Genomic DNA, 18,308 nt, shown 5'->3' with positions numbered 1-18,308 from the left:
TCTGCATAAAACATAGCTTTTAACTCAACACAGCTCAGCAAGTTCATCTTAAATGATTTATTCTCAAATATTCACAAATACCTCTGTATAAATAAATCAGAATTTGGCTGAAATAATGTTATTAAAAATACAAACAAACAACTGATGTGGGCTATGACCCACATCTTGTGTCCTAATCATTTTTACAAGACCCATGTTTAAGATTAAGTCTGTATCTTATGTCATCAACTCAGTTATAAAGATATAGTCTAATTAAAACGATAAAAATCTGCATTGTAGCATATAGTCCTTTCCTTAATATGTTTTACAACTGCAATGAAAGGGTTTTTTTTAATAGCGAATATGAGCTGATTTAGTTTCTTGCTGATTATGTGATTAAGGCCCAGGGTTAACTTCACATCTTATTCCTTTCGTGTCTATTTAATTCCTTCATTCATCCGGGGACCAGTGGGTATGAGGCAGGATAGACACTGAATGGGACACCAGTCCATCACGCTCACACACAATCCTTCAAACCTAGCAGAGTTTATGATTTGAGAAATAGGGCTTGACATTAAAAGCCTTACAGCTCATTGACGTTGTCCTTGTTACAGTTCAGCTCCTTTTAAACATTTACACTAGTGTACTCATGTTTTTTTTAGGATTGGTGGTAAGTTCATATAACTGTAAGTCCATTATTGTTGGATCAAATCAGTGCACAGACTTTTAGTTTCGATGAGCTTTAATAGAAAGGCACAAATACAGGCAGAGTGTAATGTGAGAATTAAAAGCTTTTTTCAATACAGAAACAGGTTCAAACTAGACTCGTCGATATCGAACACGCTGTCTAGATCAGCTTCATACTTTTTCTCCCCCCCCCGCAAGAATTCAAGTATGTCAAATCAGATCAGTTACAGTCGAGTTCAACAACACAGGGATGTGATTAGACCCTGTCTGGCTCTCTGATGTGTGTGTGGGTGTGTGTGTGTAGGTAGGGGGCACTCTGTTTCTATGGTGAGTAGATTCTTTGTTGCTAACTGTAATGCATTTGGGTTCAAATAAAGTAATAACAATGGATTAGCTGGTGGCATTAATGGGCCAGGGTTCAGGGATGTGTGTAAGAGAGGAAAATCTGAAATGACAAATCAAACTCTAAATAAGATATAAAGCTAAAGTTTCACAGGTTCTTAAATAAAAATTGTGTTAAAAATATCAAACTTAAGTTAGTTTACAAGATTATAATGCTACCGGGATAAACATGTGTGCTCCTAAGAACACACCAAGAAGAAACTAAAACCATGCAAACTCCGCTGTTCTGCGTTCAGAGGTCAGCAGCCATTTTGTTCAGACTGCCTTATCTGCTGTACCTCAAGTAAAATGTCTCCCTTCACTTACAAAAATACATTTAAAGCAGGTGCAGCCTATTTTCTGCTGAGATTTGTGTGTGTGTGCACGTGTAAGCCTTAAGAGGAGGGTTCTGAGCAGGAGAGAACCACTGCATGGACACACACACACACACACGTACAGTACCACAGGATGTCTTAAGTAACACTGCCTAAAACTTCAGGCTGTTTAAAAACATTAAATCCAGTGCTTTCTGGATTACGTCTCCAACAGGCCTGTCTCACAGTCACAAGAGAATCTACACACACACACACACACTCAGGCATACGCACGCACACACACACACACACTCATGCTGAGATAGTAGAATTGTCTGTAGTGCTTTGATTAGGTTATCTTGCGCATTCACGCTCATTCACACATACATGCATGCACACACTCTGACGCGTACATTATGAAGGTGGTGTCCAGTCAGGACTGTCCTGTTTTTTTTTTTTTTTTTTTAAACTAGCAACAGATCAGAAATGGTCAGATTGTTGATGAACAGACACTCATTTTGGACCGTATAGATCATGAAAACATTTCCATTAACTTGCACACACAAACAAACACAGGCGACTGCAGGTCGTATAGGCCATCTCTATATAGCTTGCTATCTCATCCTTGTTCTTGTCGAGGTATGTGTGGTTCAGGGTCACTTCTTCACCCTTGATCTCCTTCCCTGCCTCCCTTCGCTTCCTCCGCTTCTCCGTTCTTCACCTATTTCTGGATCTGGAAGATGAAGAGGCGCAGATTGATGTTTTTGGCAGCCAGCAACTTGTTGCACTCGACGCTGTCGCTGATGGGCAGCGGCACGTACTCCGTCTCGTTGGCGTCGTTGGAGAAGACGTGGTGCTGGATGACAGGTTTGATCTTCACGTCGTCGTATGGGCCCTTAAGCAGCAGGAAGGAACACTCTAGGGTCGAGTTTACTTTGCTCTTCAGAATCAGCTGGAAGGAAAGTGTGCGCTTACAGGAAAGGTTGGGGTTGCGCTCTGAGTCGTTGACGCGTGCCTTCAGCACCCATGTCTGGTTGAGCACGGTGAAGCGCGGCGTCTCGTAGTACAGCCGGGTAATGAAGTCGTCTGTGCGGTACGGCCGAAATTGTACCTCTACATTTAGATAAAGTGAAGGGTGAATTTTCAGTGTTCATGCTTATAAGCTATGTATCTGATGCTGCTATGTATCTGTTTGCTACAGCATTGTGAGCGCTATGCTGAAAATCTCATAACATTGAGTAAAAAAGGTTCAATATATATCATGTTTAACAGTGTTTTTATACCTGTTATAATCCTATCATTTCAACAGCTACAGTAGAAAACCCTTCCCTGTCATGCAATACATTATCCTTTTCATATCCTCATATTTGCATATCCTCATTTCATTTCCCAGCCCAAATAAACCACCAGGTGAAACCGAGATGCTCATCTCTGTCCCTTTACCTTAAAAGGTAACCTATAAGGTTATGCAGCTTTACAAAGAGGTAGGATAGGATGAGAGGGTAGGTGCCCTTAAACATTTATTACATATGTTATAAAACACAATAAAGACTGAGTGCAGCCTCAAACACTTGTGTGGTTAAATGGAGTAAGCTGTCAATTCCACCAATATAAATCTCATCAATATATCATTTTTTTAACAAGTGAGATTATTTAAGTCCTGTAACCAAAGCGAATACAATGGATGATTTTATGAAGGGTCTTTGGTATTAAACAAAACGTGTTTAGTAGGAAGTAAAACACAATAGGGCATGCTGTTGTAAGAAAATAATTAAACAATGAGGTGAGATAATGTGGCCTGACATGAAGCAGAGTAACGTTTTAAATAATATAATATAATATAATATAAACTAATATAAACTAATATAAACCTATCATATGAATTTCAGCTGGTGCTTCAGACCTGTGCTGTTACAGAAAATGAATCAGCAGCTTCTGCCCAATCAAACAGCGCTATCAGCTACATTACTGAATACTAATGATTTTTGAGAAGTTCTTCTAATTACATGCTTTACTGTAACTTGTTGTGTACTGAGTTTGTACACGTGTACCTGTGAAGCCGATCTTCTCGAAGCTGAGCAGGCTGAAGATGCTGTTATAGAGTTGCAGCTCTCGGCGATGGCTCTGATCCATCTCATCCAGGATGCCCATCAGCTCAATGCCAGTCTTAGATGGGTGGCAGCAGTCAACCTCGTGGGCAGTGAGCTCATGGAATGGCCCCTGCCACGGACAGCCGATCCGCTTGTATTTACATTGCGTAAGCCTATCCAAAGTCCACAAGCAGAAATCAGAGATGCCACACTAGCAACACTGAACATGAATCACATGATTCAGAGGCACTGTAATTAGAGCAGGGCTCGGCAGGGTGCTGAAGCGTGTGTTTCAGTGAGACACACCTGAGTGAGGATGTGTTTGTGTGTACCTGTCCTGGCATTCTTCTGACTGATGGTGGTCCAGGCTGGAGCGGGGGAACTGTTTGAGGCAATAGCTGCAGTCTGAGGGCAGTTCACTCACAGCTTTCTCTACCGCCAAGTTCCTGCAGCACAGGCTCTTGCTGATCTCACAGCGGCAGTTCGGGCATGTGGCCTGCTCTTCCTTCAGTCGTGCATCCGCCAGCAGGTGGATGAAGCAGCCAGCACACATCAGGTGCCCGTTTGTACACTGACACGAAAACATGCTTTAATCAAAAGACAGCGCAACCAATCGGGTTCAGTTCTGATAAGTACAACATATTGGTACATTTTGTTGGTTTGACCCTTTTGCAGGGGCTACATGACACAACAGCATAAAAGTATCAAATATATGAAGTTGAAAAGGTAGAGCTACTCTGATCATAATCAGTATCCAATCTGAAATTCACCGAATGGTCATACTTCCATGGAGCAAAATGCCTGGAACCCCGAACACTGACGAGGCCCATGATGGATGATTTTGATAGCTCACAGAAAGCTGATCAAAATGCCATAAACTCACTAAAACCTCTAGTGGGCATCATGCAGCAACATTTCAGGAAACCTCACGTCACCTAACCTTGTTAGCTTGTCTATGAGACATGAATACAGGAAATCAAAAGAGGAACAGCAAATAAGAAGAGAAAGAAATGATGAAACAAGACAGCAGTAAGTGGAAGAAATGACAAGGGATAAGGATTAGAGCTTCCAAAACCTGTAACAGCAAAGAAGCTAGAGGAATTGGAGCTCAGTTAGGAGCATAATGACAATCATTTAGATCTGGTAGATTTGTGATTTTTCCCACATCGATTTAGCAATAGCTCAGCATTTCTAGGTTTTATACCGGTAGCTAAACATTAGCAAAGTTAGCCTACACAGCAATGTAATTGAATAAAAGTGCAGTTATCTTAATCGGTCATCATTTTTGGAGACTAGCAGTCTACAGCTTGGATTAGAGATATTATTTGTTGTACTGAAAGCAGGGTTTTTCTGAACTAGCCACAACTAAAGTTTACATTAATATACAAGCATTATTGCTATTCATTACAATATATGTAGAATTGTTCAATCAAATAATGCAAATAAATAAATCTCTGTAAGAAATATATTTCTTACTAACACAAAAACGCACAGAAAAAACCCCACATTTATTGATTTATTTATTTTTGCCACACAGTATTTAACATGACATCTGCATTTTTTGACACCATCACACTAAAGACTTGTCCTTGACTCTAGTTACTATCTTTCACAAGGCTCAGACTTCGTCATCTTTATCACTCTTTGTGTTTTAGTTTTCTCAAACACTGTAAAAGAGCGACTGTTTAAAGCCGAGTAGATCTGTAACGAATGATCTGTAACAAGGACAATGAACTGATTCGTCCTACCAATATTCAAATATAATAATAAACAAATATAAATAACATAAATATAAAAACCTACATATAAAAACAAACATAAAAAGACTTATGAACAATAAAATCGTTTTTTTCATAGCTTTTATTTTGAAAATAATATAACAAAAAAGCTACCAAGTTCATAGGCTAAAAATCATAAAGGGAATACTGTGGAAAATAGTGTTGCTTTTTTCTATACACAAATAAGTCAAGTTTCTCTGTTGTAAAAAAAAACAGTTGATTAATTTTTTGGGGAAAAAAAAAAAAAGAAATAGCGATAAAACACTGATAATAGAATCAGTCCAAAATACCACAGATCACAAACCTTGGAATGTGTTGCACATTATAGAGAATAAAAGCACACTTGAGTGTTTTAAGCAAACATTGCATTTTGAAACTTCGGGCCTCTCGGTGCTTAACGGCGTCGTAAAATGGATCACTGACGTCAGTAAGTTGGAAAACAGACCCAGTGTGGCGTTAGTAGGTGTGCAGTCATGTTTCAAGTGTTTAATGCTTGTGTTTTTCAACACTTGTTTGAGAATGTCCTAATTTAAAGGAATACAGAAGGAGCATTCTTGGGGGAGGTGGAGGGGTACTAAAGACCTCCTCCCTGATTGGCTTAAGGGGATCATGTGATGCTGAATTGCCATGTTTACCCCTGGGCTGAACAGCTGGTCAGGTCACAGCAGTGCTGCCAGGTTTCTCGATTTTCCTACTCAACGGCTCAAAATGTAAACTGCTGCCATGGGATTTTTGTTCCCACAGTTTTCGGGTATAAATGAATTTTTAATTCTGAACCCCTAAATTTCGCAGTAATCTGGTGTCATCTGATTCTGATCTTTATTTCTGACAATATGCACATGGTAACACAGCTATTTATAGCTACACATTATTAATAGAATAACTGTATAACTAGAAGTGACAGTCATGATGGACATTAAAACGTCCGCATAGTTATGAGTTTTGAAACTGTGTTGTTTACGTATGGAATGTGTTTCAACAACCACTGAGCTGCTTTATTCACCCAGACCTGGCAACCCTGTCACAGTTACACATACTCAGATAGGGCAAATCACTGAAATACATGAACAAATGAAGAAAGTATTGTGTGAGTGTCTGACTTTGAAAGACATCAACAGGTCAGACTACCCTAAAGGTCATATTAAACTACCTTCAAATGTACAGCTAAATGTTAACAAAAAACACAAACAGGGCCCTGAGTAGACATGAGGCCTAAGAGGACCCTATCAGAGGAAAGCTATCCAGGGGAATGAAAACTGTCCTTGGCAGAGAGCCCAGTGCAATAACCTGTTACAGGGCCCAAAATTCCTCATGGCGTCCCTGCTTGCCTGTACTGCTATGCTATGAATATGAAGGTGTAATAATAAAGGTGTAACTGTGTCAGTAATCACCTGGTAAACCGAGGCTTTGGGTAGGTCCAGGCACACGGTGCAGCACAGGACGGAATAGAGGCGCTCCTCGAGCTTACCCGCTTCGCCCTCCTGCAGCCTCACGCGCTTTTTGGGAGGCGCGTCCGGATCTGTCTCCGGACCAGAACCGGAACCCTCTCTCCGCATGCCCGATTCTTCCTGAATACCGGACAAACCCGCACCTGCAGCCACGGCCTCTGGCCCGACACCCAAGCCGGCTGAGGACGAGCCTGGAGCGGCCGCCACCTCGCCACGCTCTTCCATCGCAGACATCCGGGTCGGACCGAGACACACACAGGGTTATTATTCACTGTGGAGATGTGAACAGCTGAGCAGCGCGTCCGACTATCCACAAACTCTACCGTAATAATAATCTCCCACTGATACGAGTCCCTGACAAAAAGTGGAACCACTTCAGAGGAAAGTAAACACCACAGACTATCTGTCAGGCTGTGGAGAGCAGATGTGATTGCTTCTTTAAGTTCCTCCTGGATATCAGTATGAGAGAATGCTCAGGAGATGTATCTAGCTTGGAAACACTGCTTTCCTCCTGCATCGACAAAGCAGCTCTGGTTGTTGTTGGTGCTCTCTCTCCAGCTGGTGACTCCGTTATTCGGCTGTGACAGTGCGACCTGACCGGGCTAGAGCTGCGTCCTCTCCGCCTTCCGAACAGCACACACACTCACACTCACACACACACACTCACACACACACGCACACTCTCCAGTCTTACCTGAACCCTTAAACCTGCTCTTTCTGCTAACGTCTATTCGATAGTTCGTCTCTAGCTTTACACTGCCATCTTTGTTTTTTTCTGTCACCCCCTCCCCACCACCCTCCCCTCTCCTCGTCCCGTCCCGATTTTCACCAATCAGAGGCGCGTTTACACAAAACGGGCTGAATTAGTAGCCAATCACGTGTCCGGTTAATAGTTGTTTACTGAGTGTTTTGCCCATAGGTGTCATGGTTGGTGTCTACAAGTCCTTCGCGTCCTCTCTGATTGGCCGCGGCACAGACCCGTGTTTCATCAGATGACTGTCAATATTACAGCTACACTGTGGGGGTATTTTAAAGAGTCTCGTTCGCGCATGCGCAGCGGCCTCCTGCAGGTCAGCTTCAGTAAGGTGACCACAGACCAGAAACCGAGATGTATGCGACAAAATGGCAGCGGTCCGTTATATGCAATTAACGAAAATAACTTGATAACGAGCTGCTTTTCTATATGTCAGGGGTCTTCAAACTTTTTTTTTTTTTCAGAGCCAGAGACCCCTTACCATGTTAAAGATTTGCCATAACACTACAAATATTGCACATTTGACTAATATATATAATAATATTTTTGTATTATTGCCAGAAGTGATTATTATGACTAATCTTTTTACCTAAATAAACCATTAAATCATAAATTACTAAACTTCTAAATAAGTTCATAGAGATCTTCATTACCAAAGTGTCCTAAAAAACAAACAAACAAACAAACAAAAAAATCACAACTAGATTGGTAACTCCCATTATGAGATCCCACATAAGCATTAAACATGATCTTTTTCTTCTTCCCTCACTTGCTGTCTTTAAATCATATAACATACTACAAAACAAGTGTGAATAAACAGCATACTGTATTCAGTCATTATTTGTCTGTCATTCAATGAAACACGGGTGTCCTACTGAGTAATCACTTCTGTCCAAAGACGCGGTCTAACAAGATCAGCTAGCCTAAAGCATGACAACTGACATCCTGTATATCCTGTCATCTCCATGATTTGTTTATGTGTATGTGGCAGAGACATAGCACAGTAGGGTGGGTGGTTTAAGGTTCCTGGGTGTAACTGAAAGTGTCAGCTTCTCAAATGTTGGAGAAGTTTTTTTTTTTTTTTTTACTAATCAATATCATTGAGAACTTACACCAAATAAAATATTTTCTGTTATATATACATTCCCGTTTTTTGAATAATAATTGTGAAATGAATAATGTAAGAAATGCATTGTTAAAAGTTCTGTACAAATAAAAATTGTATTGAAAGTGGATTAAATTGAAGAAGTGCATTAGCCTCAGGCTTTTCAGCAAAATAAATTTCAGATAAAACAATACATTTACAGTCTGTTGCATTATCTTGTGAATAAGTGTTAGATGCTTGTTGACTGAACTTGTTTGTGGTTTAATAATAGTCTAATAACAGCATTCTAAGGTGATAATAAGACATTAATTAAAATGTAAAAAAAACTGTGTATGTGTGAAATAAGAGTAAAAAACACAGGCTTTTCAGCCTGATGATAAAAAACACATACTTTAATACACATATTAACAGACTGAAAATGAATTATTATAGACCTTTAGCCCCCAAGCCTGAAAATGGAGGTACTGATGGTATTTAATATACTGAATGAATTTCAAACTGACTGCTGATTATTTGTGTCCTGCAGTTTGCTTACCATGTGTCAGGATTATGTAGAGGAGGCACATGCAGTGCATGCACTTTTTAAAGGGAAAACAAATGATACAGAAAACAGAAATTAAGACACTAAATCATGAGCTATGGATTTATGATGAGAAGACACAGGCTGGTGAGGTACGTAGTCATGTTAATTTAAGTTGTCTTTATTTGTCACATATACATTACTGCACAGTGAAATTCTTTCTTTACATACCCCCCCCTTGGTGTTTGGGGTCAGAGTGCAGGGTCAGCCCCTGTAGCAGGCTAGATTGGAGGGCTTGCTCAAGGGACCAACGGTTACAGCAGGGCGGTGCTGGGGCTTGAACCCCAATCTTCTGGTCAACGGCCCAGAACCTTAACCACTACTTTGATGTAGACACCAAGCCTTATTGTAGATGATTTTTCAAATCATCCAATTGTGACTCTGGAGATCAGCAATACAATTTTATATCAAACAATCATTTTGGGACATACAACTGACTATATGATAGTACACTATATAATATATAATATATATTATACACTATGTGTGAAAGCAGTGCAAGTCGTATAGCAATTATGGTGTTTCTTAGTTTTTGCAACAAAACATGTCTTACTTGTTGGGTCAGTGTGGTGTTTATAGCAAACTAACCTTACAGCAAATGCCTACAAGGAATATGATTTAAATAGCAAATTCTACCGGTTTCTATTAGATCGTTATAATGCTTTTTACGGTTATGTAAAACATCCAATGCAGTGTCTTTTGCAACAGCACATTTTCTTTGGAGATTTAAGAGATTCTTTAAATTCTGTAAATATTAATTATACCAAACGTTTCTCTTTAGTTATACCAAATTGTAACAAGCAATATTCCTACCTAAATGTATCATTCAAACCACTCATACAGAACACCTTGTTTGTTTGTTTTTTTCCACAGAACTGTTATGACTTTATTTCATACAAAATAATAGATATATGGAAAAAATACTATTTGTTACAGATATGCAATACCACAATACTGATTTGGAAGAAGGAAAGAGGAATCCCAGAGTTCAGATACAGGGACACAGGTCATCTGTTCTCACTAGCCAGGCAGCTGATGTGCCTAAAATGGCTGCCTTTTGTGCACACAGTCATTGGCACTCAAGTTACACACACCAAGCCCCACCTCCACTATCTGGATTCTAACAGTGGTGGCTATAATGTGCTTCTTACCTGCTGAAGGACTTTCGTCATCTTTTGTAGTTTGATGTATATTTACGAAGCAGAAGAAAAGATAAGAGCTTGCATATATTTCTGTCATTCTCTTGCTCTGTTTCACCAACATCACCCAACTAAATTTACCCAAATATACAAAGTAGTTTATTCATTTTTATAGGATATCATTTTATTCATTTTTTAAAATACCAGTGAAGGACCACCAGAATGATTTGCTTCACAGCTAGTGGAGTATTCATATTTGCTCAATTCCTTGCAGAGTACAAATAGCAAAGTTCTCACCTCTTGGCTAGTAGCCTATAAAAGATCTGTGCTTTGAATGAGAATTACTAGTATTGTTACTGCTCTATATTGAAGGATGAGAATTACTAAAGTCCTATTTCCAACTGAAGATAAAAATGATTTATTCAAAAATGATTGTTCTTCACTGAGGACAACAATTGCTCACTGTTCTGATACACTTCTTTACTGATGACAGAAATTGCTTTCTTATACAACACTATTCAGGGTGAGATTCACTCAAAGCCACAACAGAGCACAAGAGGTGCAATAAGCAACACCTAATTTGTAGCATCTGATGAAACTTGCTTCACAAGTTTATTTCTTGACCTTCATTTAAGTATGCTGGCACAATAACTTTTTTTACTCAAGGGGATAAACTGTCTTTATAGCAGAGCTCCTTTCAGATACTTGCCATAGGACACAAACAGCTGCTTGTTAACTTGCCAGCTAACGGTCATTTTCTCATAACGCTGAGAGCCCTCACTGGACACAGGGCTGGTTGGGGCACATTCTCATCTTCAAGGGCATACAAGACTGAAAGCGCCTGCGATTCACCAAACAGCATGGCGTTGTGATAGCTGTCTTGAGCAAAAAACACTGTTACTGCACAAACTACATACCACCAAATCCAGGTCCCACTGTGGGATTACTGTTTTACTGTAAAGTTTAGAAAAGCCCTGTAACTTTAAGAAAAACTTTTGATGCTGTCACCAGTGCCCAGACAATCCTGCCACATACTTTGGGGTAGTTATAGAAAGAGGCACTTCTAGCCAACTCCAAAAAAATCCAAAATAGCACATGGGGCAAGATCCAGAGTTGTCCAGCATACAACCAGCATGAAGCAAAAGTACTCAAGAGAATATGTCTCAGACTTTGTGAACAAGCCAATTTTCTGGTGCCAGGTCAATCAGTGTAAGGTAAGTGATTTACAGTGTCACAGTAATCTGGGACTACAGGCTTGGTCTGATAAATTGCGGGCACATAAGGCCTGTGAGTAACACTGACAATATTTGGAAGCACAGCTTGTTTATCCAGAGTTTGCCAATCCCTGTGGCACACAACTGCTGCAAGACAGTGTCTACTATCCAATTGCAATGACTCAGTACGTAGGCAGCTCTAAAAACTAGGGCTTGCTTGTCTCAATATCATCTACCATCATGGTTGACGTAAAACACCACTATAATGTTATCCATTTTCACTAGTATGTGACATGCTCAGAGGATTGACTCCTTTTTTGGAATTTTTTTACATTTACCTCATTTCACCATCAGCACACTCTGCCAAGATGGGCTCAGTTTTCAGTTTTTGAGAATGAGAAACAGCTAGGAGAAATACATCAGCGTCTCTCCATGCAAGGCAGTTAACACTTAATCCCACTGAATTCTACACTTCATTACACTGCTGCATTGCCACTAACAGATGTTGCAGTTCTTCACATGCCCACTGGCAACGTCTTTATTCTATAATCAGTTTTAATTCCATTGTTGTACCTGTACTCACTGTTCCCTTTCCAGAGGGCTTCTGTTCCTGCTGCCACAATGCCACAGCCATATCTGCTATTCACTTCACTTCCTGCTGTTACCATGCAACATCAGAGGAAGGCTGAATAGCTTAGCAGTATTTATATATCCTGCAAGACACATTATTAATGGCATTTTGCTGCAGTTATGGAAACCTTCTTTAGGTTCTTCTTGAATATACTCCAGTCCCAAACAATTTGGAGATTGCTTATTCTCCAGAATCCAGCTCCAAAGGGGTGTGACAGAACTATTCTGCTCTGAAATACAAGAAGTTGGGAAAATTCCCAAAAAGTTCTGAATATACAAATTAATAAAATGAAGTTACTCTGCATATGCAACACCCACACTGCTACACTCCAACACAAACAACAGGCTATGTCTCTGTTTAAAGGACAAAGTCAAACATGGAGAGCATAGTAATATGTCCAACATTTGAATTTTCATCAGCAAAAGCTGCGGCAGTACAGAGTTAAGAGAAACAAAGCCAGCAAGGAACAAAGGATATATCATATGATAGTTTGCATCTTGATCATCATACGCTTCTCAACTCCTCTGGAAGATGAGAACGAGAAAGAAAAAGAATATAAAGTAGCAGGAATCTTTTATATTTCACTGATGTAAGGCCAGAGTCATGAGGTGAAAACTTTGCTATATATACTTGGCAAGGAGCAAAAGCGCCACTAAGTCCAAAAGACATGATCTTGAAGGTCCAGAATGAAATTAAAACTTGGTTTATATGTGTGATTGCCATGGACAGAATTATTTTCTATATCTCTGTAATAAGTAAAGAAGGAAAACATCTTTACTTGCAAAACATCTTCACATATAAAGTTATTCACTCACTCATAATGTAAGTTGCTTTACTAATAGGCAGCTGTTTCAATTCAAAACAACAACCATGACACAGATAAGAGGAAATTATAGTGTCAGCTTGTATATGAAATTTCAGTTTCAAACTTTCATTATAAGTGAGTTTCATTGTTTTTTTTTTTATTACTTTCTTAGTAAAGGGAAGGAATTCATGATTATAGTAATTGCTCAAATATTACAGATGTGGAAAAAGGATATTATTGAGTATTATTACATCCTGTCATGCAGTAAAACATATTGCAGTTGTGATGAGTAGTGAGTACCAAAGCCTGTAGTAATCGGTTATATATAACAGATATGAAGAAATGCAAAGAACAAATTTGCTCAACCTTGTGCTATGTTTTCTGTGATAATGGTGAATCCGATATATTGCTGACCTTGCTGATCAGACAAAAGGCTGATTTTGTTACCTGCCTTAATGCGGGCATTCAAGACCTGGACTATTTAGGTATATCTGCTTTCTGTACTAATACTGATACCTCCATCATGTGACCATTTTTGTTGATTTCTTCTCTTGCTAGTGATGGTCTCTCAGGAGTCTGCTTATCTTTCTGGTTCCTGTTAGTTTCTTTGTATTTATCTGTGCTTCCTTCTCTGTTCCCTTCACTCTGTGCCACTTGATCGATCTCTGCTGATATATCTAGTTTTGGCTGATTTCCCCATACCCCACGTTTTCTGCGTCCTGATTTGAGTGCGTCTTTCCTGTTGATGTTGCTGTTGCTGGTGTCTGTCGCCTCCTCCTGGTCACTCTGTGCTGCTGCATGGAGAAGCCAGCTGTTCTGCAGGGTCTGACCGGCTGTCAGTCTCACACTGGGGTTCACTTCTAGCAGGGCACTGATCAGAGCTTTAGCTCCTGAAATGCACACACACAACACACTGTCATGAATAAGAGCTACTGATGGATTTGAGGATGGAGGAGCAAGTATCAAAGTGTAAGTTCAGGGTCGCACCCTCAGACACATGGTCCCAATAAGGTGACAGAAAGTGGACCTCTCCTTTCTGGATAAGATGAAAGAGTTCCTCCTGATTGCGTTCTGGACTGCGGAATGGTGGAAACCCACTGAGCAGCACAAAGAGTATCACACCCATTGCCCAGACGTCCACAGCTACACCATACCCTAAATACAAACACACAGATGAGAGGGTACAAAATACTAATATCCAAAGTATACTAATCCAGTATACTATTTACAATCACGTTTTTTATGTTCCCTTTTTTTCCTCTAAAAAGTTTCTGATTGTTTTTCACTAAATTTTTATACGTTTCAATTTCACATTAAGGTTAAATTTTCATGATTTATTTTGGTTTTATAATTTAAAAAGGGGAGTGTTTACTTTTTATATTTGTTAAATTTATTAAAAATAGATTTGCATAACAGGCTTCTGAGCATTTCAAACATAAGATGTTGCCGTTTCCCACCACAGGAGTTTACAAGAGCAGTTATGAGTACAATGTAGTAATGAAAATTAGGTTTAATAATAGTTTAAGTATGCTTGGTTTAAGGGAGCACATGCTGGTCTACCACAATTCCACAATGTTTAGAAAAAATGTTTGTCTGGCTGTCATCACAAATTGTATTCTAGAAGTTCCATCCCCTCGAGGCCACAGAAACATGTGACTAATACCAAATTTTTATGGTGTAGCCGCTCACCTGTCTCAGCAAGTATCTCAGGAGCAACATAGGTAGGTGTGCCACAAACAGTAAAAATTGGCTCTGTCACTACCATGGCTAATCCAAAATCAGCCAGCTTCAGATTGATACTGCCATTGCTGTGCCGCTGGACCTTTGAGAGTATGTTTAAGAAATATAAAACATGTTTGACTAATGATCTCAAACAAGAAACATTATTTATAAAAGTGCATCTACTTATTCCTCACTAGAAGGTTTTCAGGCTTGATGTCTCTGTGTGCGATGCTCTTGTTATGGATGTACTCCAGAGCCTGGCTAATGTCTCGAATCATCCTAGCTGCACAAGGCTCACTGAATTTTCCACACTTGGCAATAGCATCAAACAGATCGCCGCCAGCTACCAGCTCCATTAACAGGTAGACGTGTGTGTCTGTGTGATGTGAGCGCAGCAGCTGCACTAGTCGTGGGTGGGCCAGGCTACGCAATAGGGCAATCTCGTTCTGTATCATGTGACCCCGGCCCTGCAGTTTGGCCTTGTCCACCATCTTCATGGCAAATGTTTGGGTGCAGCCACGCACACGGCACTCATACACCACTGCAAAGTTCCCATCACCCACCACACCCCCAATGTCATAGCAGCGCTGGATTTCCTCCTGAGATACCTGCATTCCATCAGGTGGAAGCTTCTCCCACAGGTCTTTCTGCTCTACCACTTCTGTATTAGGCATGTCTCGTTCTTTTGGGGTTTCTTCTTGGGCTCCCATAATTAGGACTTTGGTGTTTGGATCATTTTTCATCTGTGATGAGTTTTTTATAATGTCATCCTGGGAAAGAGGAGCGTTGCTCTCATTGTTAGGCTTTTCCAATTTAGTAGACTTCTTGTTTACAATTGGAGGAATAGGTGGTCCAGCTCCTCTACAGCTCCGACAATAAACTGGCTCATTCTTCCTGTCGGTCCTCCTCTCCTCTTTTGTCTGAGGTTGGTGTGTTCTCCTATCCTCCCTGTTTTCCCACTCTCCTCTCTGTCTCTCTCTTCTGCCCCTGTCTTTCTGCCTAGCTTGTGCTCGGAATGGCTGCAAATGATTGGCTTGTGGTTGGATTGTCACACAATCAAGGGCTACATTTAAAGTGGAATTATCTTCGGGCACATCATCATGGAAACCGCTATCTGTCTTAGCAGCTTTAGGCTTCAGGATCCGCTCCCACAAGCTCAACAAGCTGTCACAATAACTTGGATTGTCAGGATACAGCTCCTGCAGTGCAGCCTGTACTTCAGTAATGGATGGACGGCTGACTCCAAAGGCCAGGAAGGCATTGCTAAAGTGGAAAAAGTCAGAGAGGCTGTGTATCTCTTGCCCAGCAGGGCTGAAAAGGCGTCGAACACGACCACTGTGCCAGCATGGGAAGCCAAGAGCTTCCGACACATCAGCCATCAACAGCTCAAACGTCTGTACGGCACGTCGGTTTAGTAGCAGAGAGATCTTGCGCAGGTTGTGCTCACCGCATGGCCGAATCACTGTCACAATACGTGGACGCACTGGACTAGCTTCTTCGTGCCGTCCATGATAACCACTTGCTCTTCGTGGCACATGTTGCTCCAACCTACATGGGCCATTTCCGACCTTTTCCAAGGGCCTGTAGGCTGCAGGACATCTCAGGATCTTAGAACCAAATGTGTATGAAGGCAGTCCATGTCGAGGAGCAGCATTGGGACACACAGGTAGTTTAGTTCTTTGATCTGAAAGAAGATACATAAACATCAGCTTGTATGCACTGATTTGAAGTTCACCTGGCACTGTGACCTTCATAGCTGGTTTGTTGTGCTTACTTTAAAAACCTTGCCTGCAGTCAACACCGGGAAGATGATGTGTTTCAGTTTAATACACTACAAAACAAAAAACTCTGTCTCAGCTTTGCTTTTGAGAGAAAAAGCACACTAGAGAATTAAGGAGGAAGTCTAACATTAATAATTCAGAATAGGTGCACATTGAGACGAAAGTCTGAGCCATGTGGATTCTCAAGTGGCATCTCATGCTCTGGGGGAAAAGAAAAGGATCTCAAATCTGATTGAGTCGGATCTGCTTACACTGGGCACAGAGGCATAACGGGCAGAACAGCTTTCTCTTAGTTATATGTATTCTTCGTGCATTTTATGTGTAGCCTTGGGTGTGTGTGTGTGTGTGGGTGTGTGGGTGTGTGTGTTTGAGAGGCAGAGAGAAAGAGAGATAAACATCATTACTAATTGACTAAGGAAGAAGCAATTAAAGAACCAATAAAAGGTCTTTTTCACTTTCAAGTAAGGTACATTTTTAACTTAATAACATTTCATTAGTTCAGCTATACAACAGATGGTGACAGACCTGCATCAGAACAATCAATAAGCTTACTACCTTTCCAAATAGAACTAAGTCTAATGTTTATTTAACCTTACATTTCTGAAGGTTACTGTTTCTAAAATCACACCTAAGCTGTTCTCATTTTTTTTTTTTCATAAGTGACTGGAAGTTACCTGCTATTTTCCATTTAGGCCTAGCTGTTTCTTGGACTAGGTTTCGGCTCCACATGCTGTCCTCCTCGAGTCACTGCTCCAGGCTGCTGGAGATTTTGATTGCCATAACGGGAGAGCAGAAATCACCTAACGCGTCGGTGACGCGTTTCTCCCTGTCAAGTGGCTAACTTCATGACCAGCAAGAAGGCAAAAAGCAGCAAACTTTGACAAAACATCATTACATAATTAACTAACGAAACGGTCCAACGCGCGATGCTGCCAAATGAAGTAACACAGGAATGCAGAGAGGGCGCATCTTTTGGCCAGTGTACGAGCGCGCGATACCGGATACACTACATCCTGCTGCAACTGCGTCTCCGAGGCAACACACACACACACACACACACGTCTTATTATCCATCAGAGAACCTTTAAAATGGCATTTATTAATCAACTAATACGTGTTTTCAAACTGTCCCCAAAAGGCTAGAACTGTCACATAGAGTAAATTCTGGTAATAGAGGACACATAAAGAAAGCTGGTTCTTTTAAAGCGATATTAGAAAGAATGGTAACATTTTGGCAGGTATTTCCCAACATTTGGATTTAAAAAAATAAATAGATAGATAGATAGATAGATAGATAGATAGATAGATAGATAGATAGATAGATAGATAGATAATATATTAAAACAAGTTGTCCCACTACAAAATTTTGTCGCCACTGACATACATTTATTCATTTTCTGTGCACCACAATGTGCCTGGACCCTGTCCCGGGGGACTAGAGCACACCCTGGGTGGGGTGCCAACTCATCGTAGGGCACAATCACACACCCATTTACACACTTTAGGACAATTTAGAGATTTGGAAAAAGGAAGGATATCATAGTATGCAGGGGAAATCCCCTGAGGGAAAAAAAAAGCACCCTGAGAACATTGAAACTCCATACACACAGGGTGGAGGCAGGACTCAAACCCCCAACCCCAGAGGAGTGAGGAAAATGTGTTAGCCACCATGCCCTACCCTCTACTATCATATAAAACATAATTCATATTCATAGCATTTCAAATAATATAAATTGCAGTTTCATTCGTTCATCTTTTGTTTAAGGTTTTCTTTATCATATTCTCTGAGTAGTGATTGCCTCTTATACAGTTCTCCTGATTTGTTCTAACAATGCCATATTGCTTGGCAAATATATTGCTGTTCTTTTTGACATATAGCTCTGTTAGATGTCATTGTCTG

At 40.5% G+C, this 18,308-nt stretch overlaps 2 protein-coding genes across 2 annotated transcripts; both read right to left on the bottom strand.

Annotated features, from left to right (window-relative positions):
* Positions 1-703: 703 nt before the first annotated feature.
* On the bottom strand, positions 704-7,476 carry zftraf1 (zinc finger TRAF-type containing 1). Its single transcript, XM_058377793.1, has 4 exons — positions 6,621-7,476; positions 3,784-4,022; positions 3,413-3,624; positions 704-2,474 (listed from the first exon to the last, which is right to left on the bottom strand). The coding sequence occupies exons 1-4, from the start codon at positions 6,909-6,911 to the stop codon at positions 2,083-2,085; spliced, it is 1,134 nt and encodes a 377-aa protein (XP_058233776.1). The 5' UTR covers positions 6,912-7,476; the 3' UTR covers positions 704-2,082.
* A 1,767-nt stretch (positions 7,477-9,243) lies between these two features.
* On the bottom strand, positions 9,244-17,554 carry dclk3 (doublecortin-like kinase 3). Its single transcript, XM_058377446.1, has 5 exons — positions 17,083-17,554; positions 14,822-16,311; positions 14,595-14,727; positions 13,893-14,060; positions 9,244-13,795 (listed from the first exon to the last, which is right to left on the bottom strand). Exons 1-5 carry the CDS (start codon positions 17,135-17,137, stop codon positions 13,383-13,385), a joined length of 2,259 nt encoding a protein of 752 aa, XP_058233429.1. The 5' UTR covers positions 17,138-17,554; the 3' UTR covers positions 9,244-13,382.
* Positions 17,555-18,308: the final 754 nt, after the last annotated feature.

Source organism: Hemibagrus wyckioides, linkage group LG24 (genome assembly GCF_019097595.1).
Source record: "Hemibagrus wyckioides isolate EC202008001 linkage group LG24, SWU_Hwy_1.0, whole genome shotgun sequence".
NCBI lineage: Eukaryota > Metazoa > Chordata > Actinopteri > Siluriformes > Bagridae > Hemibagrus > Hemibagrus wyckioides.
The sequence above is the reverse complement of the archived record's forward strand: the minus strand, read 5'-3'. Positions and strand labels throughout refer to the sequence as shown.

Coding starts and splice junctions, on each gene's coding strand:
- dclk3 (XM_058377446.1), bottom strand. CDS start 17,137: ATGTGGAGCCGAAACCTAGTCCAAGAAACAGCTAGGCCTAAATGGAAA. Junction 16,312..17,082: donor GCCTAAATGGAAAATAGCAG/GTAACTTCCAGT, acceptor ATCTTCTTTCAG/ATCAAAGAACTAAACTACCT. Junction 14,061..14,594: donor TGAGATACTTGCTGAGACAG/GTGAGCGGCTAC, acceptor GTTTGTATTTAG/GGTATGGTGTAGCTGTGGAC.
- zftraf1 (XM_058377793.1), bottom strand. CDS start 6,911: ATGTCTGCGATGGAAGAGCGTGGCGAGGTGGCGGCCGCTCCAGGCTCG. Junction 4,023..6,620: donor CCAAAGCCTCGGTTTACCAG/GTGATTACTGAC, acceptor TTTTCGTGTCAG/TGTACAAACGGGCACCTGAT. Junction 2,475..3,412: donor CGAGAAGATCGGCTTCACAG/GTACACGTGTAC, acceptor ATCTAAATGTAG/AGGTACAATTTCGGCCGTAC.